This window comes from Ahaetulla prasina, chromosome 5 (assembly GCF_028640845.1).
Source record: "Ahaetulla prasina isolate Xishuangbanna chromosome 5, ASM2864084v1, whole genome shotgun sequence".
Classification (NCBI taxonomy): domain Eukaryota; kingdom Metazoa; phylum Chordata; class Lepidosauria; order Squamata; family Colubridae; genus Ahaetulla; species Ahaetulla prasina.
Genome location: NC_080543.1, coordinates 137,692,920 through 137,699,798, shown reverse-complemented (window position 1 = coordinate 137,699,798; position 6,879 = coordinate 137,692,920). Strand labels below are relative to the sequence as shown.

At 49.9% G+C, this 6,879-nt stretch overlaps 1 protein-coding gene across 1 annotated transcript in view; it reads left to right on the top strand.

Moving 5' to 3' along the window:
• The first annotated feature begins 862 nt into the window (after positions 1-862).
• ATOH8 (atonal bHLH transcription factor 8) overlaps positions 863-6,879 on the top strand; it is a 29,239-nt gene continuing 23,222 nt past the window's right edge. Inside the window, exon 1 of the mRNA XM_058186417.1 lies at positions 863-1,865. Within this exon, the coding sequence (XP_058042400.1) occupies positions 1,347-1,865 (519 nt within the window). The 5' untranslated portion in view covers positions 863-1,346. The remainder of the gene's footprint in view (positions 1,866-6,879) is intronic.

Sequence of the window (6,879 nt, the reverse complement as noted above, 5' to 3'; positions counted from 1 at the left end):
CATCACAAGCATCAAGATCACAAGAAATATTAATCCTATTTTATGCTGCACTGGTGTATACATTTGGAATATTGTGTTCAGTTTTGGTCACCAAAATACAAAAAATGTTGCTGAGACTCTGGAAAAAAATGCAGAGAAGAGCAACAAAGAGGATTAGGGGCCTGGAGGCTAAAACGTATGAAGAACGGTTGCAGGAACTGGACATGTCTAGTTTAAGGAAAAGAAGGACGAAGGGTGACATGATAGCAGTGTTCCAATATTTGAGGGGCTGCCACAAAGAGAAGGGGGTCAACTTATTCCCCAAAGCACCTGAAGGTAGGACAAGAAAGAATGGATGGAAACTAATCAAGGAGAGAAGCAATTTGGAACTAAGGAAGAATTTCCTGACAGCGAGGACAAATAACCAGTGGAACAGCTTGCCACCAGAAGTTGTAGATGCTCCATCACTGGAGGTTTTTAAGAATAGACTGGACAGCCATTTGTCTGAAAATGGTATAGCTTCTCCTACCTAAGCAGGGGGTTGGACTAGAACAGGGGTCTCCAACCTTCTGGAGCTCAGGGACCACTAAATTCATAATTTTAAATCCCATGGACCACTAATATGATTTTTTTTAAAAAAAAGATAAATAGTATTTAGTGCAATATAAAAAATATTCTGTGGACCACCAAAATTTCCTCACGGACCACCAGCGGTCCCCCGCTGGACTAGAAGACCTCTAAGGTCCCTTCCAACTCTCTCATTCTGCATTGGGGATCGTTTCGGCTTTCAGGATGGGCACAGATGGTCTCAGCAGGAGAGTCGCCGCCTGCGGGGCAGCCTCGGAGACGGACCTCAGAGCCCTCCCCTCCCCACGCTCCCTTCCTCCTTGGGGGTCGGGGCTGCGCGGCTGACTGCCCCACCAAGGAAAAGCGGGCGGGGGGAGACGGGAGGAGGAGGAAGAGGGGGGGTCGGTGGATCGACCCAGCTGCTGCGCAAAGAAGACGAAGAAGAAGCGCCTGGCCGGCGGATCGCGTCTCCCTCCTTCCCTCCCTCCCCCCGGGGGTCTCCTGTGCCAAACGGAGGCTTAAGCAAACCCAGATGGCGGGCTGGGCTGGGCGGCCCCCCCGACGCTGCAGCAGCGGCATCAGCAGCCAGAGCAGCCGGGACTTCAGCTGACAGCCTCCCCCCGCCCGTCCGCGCCGCTTGCGCGAAGCCCGGCTTGCAAAACCGCGAGGCAGCAGCAGCAGCAGCAGCAGCTGTTCCGCAAAGGCGCCGCCAAAGCAGCCGCCGCCGCCGCGTCCGGGGAAAAGCTCCAGCCCGACCCTTAGCAAGCAAGCAAGGCCAGCCCAGCCCAGCCCGGCCCGGCATGAAGAACTTGCAGCTGATGGAGGCGGAGACGCGCTGGAAGCGCTTTTGCCTGAAGGAGTTGCGCGGCATCCAGAAGCTGAAGCGCAGGAGCCGGCCGGGCTTGCGCGGCGGAGGGAGCGGCGGGAGGGGGCAGCCGGGGGTCCCGGAGCACGTGCGCCCGGCTTCCCCGCCGCCCCCGAGCTTCCCCGAAGGCGGGCCAGGAGCCGGGGCTCTGCCGGGGGTCGAGGCGCCCTTCCCGGCGGCGCTGCGCTGCCCGGGGCCGCTCTTCCCCGAGGAGGCGCCGTCGGCGGGGGTCCCGGAGAGCCCCTTGCCCGCCCGCCCGGCCCGGGGCTTGTATAACGGCGGCGGCGGCCCCGAGTGCTCCGCCTCGCCTCGCAAGCGGCCGAGCGACCCGGCCGGCAGCGGCGGCGCCTCGGAGATCAAAGCGCTGCAGCAGACCCGGCGGCTTCTGGCCAACGCCCGCGAGCGGACCCGGGTTCACACCATCAGCGCCGCCTTCGAGGCGCTCCGCAAGCAGGTAAGGCGCGACCCGCAGCCCTCCCGGCCCTGGGGAAGGTCGGATCCAAAAGGGCCTGGATAATGGGATGGGATATGGGTCTCTTGTCTCCGGCACGGGGATGGACTAGTGGACCTCCCAGAGACCCTTCCAACCTGATTATTCTGTATAGCGATAGCACTTGGACTTTGTGCTTTGCAGCCCTCTCGAAGGGGTTTTACAGAGCCAGCATCTTGCCCCCAACAATCTGGGTCCTCAATCTGGGTATAAGGCTCTGCCTTGAGCAAAGGGTTGGGCTAGAAGACCTCTGAGGTTCCCTTCCAGCTCTGTCAGTCTGTCTAAGGCTCCTCCCTTGAGCAAAGGGTTGGGCTATAAGGCCTCTGAGGTTCCCTTCCAGATCTGTCAGTCTGTTTAAGGCTCCTACCTTGAGCAAATGGTGGGACTAGAAGATCTCTGAGGTTCCCTTCCAGCTCTGTCAGCCTGTCTAAGGCTCCTGCCTTGAGCAAAAGGTTGGACTATAAGGCCTCTGAGGTTCCCTTCCAGCTCTGTCAGTCTGTTTAAGGCTCCTGCCTTGAGCAAAGGGTTGGGCTAGAAGACCTCTGAGGTTCCCTTCCAGATCTGTCAGTCTGTCTAAGGCTCCTCCCTTGAGCAAAGGGTTGGGCTAGAAGACCTCTGAGGTTCCCTTCCAGATCTGTCAGTCTGTCTAAGGCTCCTACCTTGAGCAAATGGTGGGACTAGAAGATCTCTGAGGTTCCCTTCCAGCTCTGTCAATCTGTCTAAGGCTCCTGCCTTGAGCAAAGGGTTGGGCTAGAAGACCTCTGAGGTTCCCTTCCAGCTCTGTCAGCCTGTCTAAGGCTCCTGCCTTGAGCAAAGGGTTGGGCTAGAAGACCTCTGAGGTTCCCTTCCAGATCTGTCAGTCTGTCTAAGGCTCCTGCCTTGAGCAAAGGGTTGGGCTATAAGGCCTCTGAGGTTCCCTTCCAAATCAATTACAGGTAGTCCTCAACTTAACGGCCACAATTGAGCCCAAAATGTATGCTGCTACGTGAGACATCGGTTACTGCAACCATCATAAACGTGAATCATTTGCCCAGTTACAGGGGCCTTGAAAAAATGGACTTAGGATCATTTCTCACACTTACGACCGTTGCAGCATCCCCACGGTCGTGTGATCAAAATTCAGACTTTTGACAACTGACTCATATTTATGACATTTGCAGGGTCCGGGGTGGGGGCGGGGGGGCCACCTTCTGACAAGCAAAGTCAAAGGAGAGGCCAGGTTCACTTAGCAGCCGTGTTACTACCTTAATAACTGCAGTGGCCAGGAAAGTCGCAAGACGGAGCAAAACTCACTTCACAAATTTCTCACTTAGCAAGGAGAAATTCTGGGCTCGGCTGTGGTCATAAGTCAAGGACTACCTGTATTATTGATATATATTAATATCTAGGCCCTTTATCCAATTAAGCGCAGCATTGATTAACAGAAGTCATTTAAAAGCCGCCTGTGATGTCCAGAACTGTTTATCAGGCAGGGCCAGTTCTAGCTGAATTAAAACATACCCCTACAGATAATCCTCTACTTAGGACCAAAATTGAGCCCCAAATTTACATTGCTAAGCAAGTCCTTTGTCCAGAGCGGCTTTTGCCATATTTCCCCACCACATTTGTTAAGTGAATGGCTGCAGTTATTTTTTATTATTTATTTTATTTATTTACATTTATATCCCGCCCTTCTCCGAAGACTCAGGGCAGCTTACAGTGTATAAGGCAATAGTCTCATTCTATTTGTATATTTTTTACAAAGTCAACTTATTGCCCCCCCCAACAATCTGGGTCCTCATTTTACCTACCTTATAAAGGATGGAAGGCTGAGTCAACCTTGGGCCGGGCTTGAACCTGCAGTAATTGCAGGCTTTGTGTTCTAATAACAGGCTTCTTAATAGCCTGAGCTATCCTGGCCCTTGGTTGTTGTTAAATTAGTCACCTGGTCGCTAAGCGAATCGGGCTTCCCCATTGACTTTGCTTGCCAGAAGGTCACAAAAAGGGGATTCGCGTGATCCCGGGACCCTGCCACGGTCATAAATATGAACCAGTTTGCCAAGCATCCGAACGTAAAGCATGAGACCGTGTGGACCGTCATAACTGTGAAAAATGGGCAAAAGTCACTTTTGTCAGTGTCATTGTGAGTTCGAACTGTTGTGAGACTAGGACTTTCTGTATGCCACAGAAGGAAGATTGGACCCATTAAGAAGCCGATGAAACAATGCTAATTGCTTGGACACTGTGTGTGTGGTTTGGGGTGCCTCCCACCCACCCGCTCCTCCCCAAGAAGTCAAGTTGGATGAATCACGCTGGTTATCCAAAAATTATCTGAAGAGTTCGCACGGATCTCTTTCTAGGGTGTAAATTATACCTTCCTGTTAATCAAGTACGCTTTCCTGTCGGCTATCCGGCTTTGCTTGCGCTCTGGACATATTTTTCCAAAGCTGCTCCATGCGTGCGTGAGAAGCAAAAGCTACAAAGTCAAACCCTTGGTCCAAAAAAATAAAATAAAAAATTGATCACTGTCCCATATGTGCCCATCCCTGGCTTGCGTAAACATGGCTTGCGTAAGGTGTGAAAAGAACAACAATCCAGCCAGATTAGACTCCACTCTGGGAGACCCCGGGATCATCCCAGTTACATCCGTCTCCCAGTTAAGAGCAACTGGAAGTTTGGCTTTTGATCCAAACTCCATTAGATCATGATTGCTGTTAGAGCGCCAGGCAAGTCAAGCATGAATCTTAAACCTTGCAAATAATTCCAAGAATTATAATTGAGACTCTCCCGTCGGACAGAAATTTGGTGATTTCGGGCCTCTGAAAAGTGCCAGGGGATTGAGAAGAAATAATAACAGAAATATATTAATAATAATAATAATAACAACAAGAGCAAGAATATAGGTATTCCTCGAGTTACGACCGCAATTGAACCCAAAGTTGGCAAGTGAAACATTTGTTAAGGGAACTTTGTCCCATTTTAAAACTGTTATTCGGTGAACCACTACAGTGACATGGTTGTTAAATGAATCTGGCTTTTTTATGGACTTTGCTTGTCAGAAGGTCACAAAATGGGATCATGTGAACCTGGAACACTGCAACTGTCATAAATATGAGACAGTTTGCTGAGCGTCTCAGTTTTGATCACGTGTCCATGGGAATGCAGGAATGGTCATAAGTGTGAAAATGGTCAGAAGCCACTTTTTTCAGTGCGGTTGTAACTTGGAATGGTCACTAAACGAACTGTTGTAAGTCGAAGGCTTCTTGTATTGCATCGAAGCAGCATTCACGTGATATTTTAATGACCGTCAAGCCAAGGCCATCGATGTGAACCTAGAAAATTGGAATTACTGTGTTAAGGTTATCACAATACACTTAACCATGAATTTGGATAAATCAGTTCCTACGGTAAGACGCTGTTCTCATGGTAACGTGGCTATCAGTATCGAGGGTTTGCAATTTGGGGCTATTGAACTCCGAACAACTTGAGATTTTTAGATGGCGAGACACGTTCTGAATGTGTGGGACCACATTTGGTCATCTCAGCTGGCTTTCCTCCTCTTCCTGTGGGTTGCAATTCCAGCACCTTCAGGAAGCAAGGCCCTGGATGAACTTCTAGAAGTTCAGGTTGATGCAACTCATTGAGAAGGGCCGGTAGAAGCCACACTTGCAACTTCTTCTAGAAATAGTCAGATATAAATAGAAACAATTGAACTTAGCAACATCCTTGTGGCATCAGATGACCTTATACAACCATGAGCTGGAGACCAGGAAGAAGCGATATACAAAACAAAGCAAGGGATACAAGTCAATTCAGGATTTACTGGGGTTCAGGATCCCCCTCTACCCTCCCCCCCTTTTTTTGCATTTTGGGGGGGGGGAACTAGGTAGTGTTATGAGATCACTATCACACCTTTTGTGTGGAATCACACAAGTGTTCCACACAACTTTTCAGCTCAGATGTTCTGTGATGCTGTCCAAGGTTTCATGTGATCACTGGAGGTCTGTGGAGATTCTCAGTCCTCCAGGTCCTGGTTGTCCCAAAGGTGCTTTTTCAAGAGGCAACTGGGTTTTTTTCTCTTTGAAGATATTTTGCTTCTCATCTAAGAAGCTTCTTCAGTTCTGAGTGAAGAAGCTTCTTGGAGGAGAAGCAAAATGTCTTCAAAGAAAAAAACAAAGGCAGTTCAGCTGGCACTCGAAGCCATGTTGCCTGGCACGTGCAGCCTTGCCTGTTTGCACACGCGACAATCAACTGTCCTTTGCACACGAGACAGGGCCAAAACCCAGCCTGCACATGTGCGCTGGCCAGCTGATCTTTGGACCTGCATTCATGCTAGAACCCGGAAGTTTGGCTTTTCCAGAGCGCAATCCCTTCACATGTGTGGCAGTGCCAGAAACTGGCTGGGCTTGCGTGCCGGCGTGCATATGCACTAGAACCCAGAAGTTCGACTTTTCTGGAGCGCGACGAGCACACGTGTGACATTTCCGTGCAACCATTTTTGGCACTCGGCGCCGAAAAAGTTCGCCCTCGCTGCCTCAAGCCATTTTCAAATCCTAGTGGCCCAGTTGATAAATTTACTCCATAATGATCTGGATTAATGTAGTCCCCGAACAAATCTAATTCTATTCTATTTTTATCATGTGACACCCCCACCCCATGGGGGATGCTGCAATGGTTGTAAGTGTGAAAAATAGTAAGCTTCTTCAGTGTTTCACTGTTGTAGTTTTGAACAGTCACTAAACTCAACTGTTGTAAGTCTCTCTCTCTCTCTCTCTCTCTCTCCCTCTCTCTCTCTCTCTCTCTATATATATATATATATAGGTAGGTAGGTAGGTAGGTAGGTCGGTCGGTCTTTGGTTATTCGGGTTTTCTCCCATGTAAAATTGGAAGTGTCTTGGCGACGTTTCGACGAAGTCTCATTCGTCATCTTCAGGCTTCAGCTTCGTGCTTCTAGGAGCAATGTGTGATCACAGCTGTTTCTTTCTTTTTAACTGCTAGT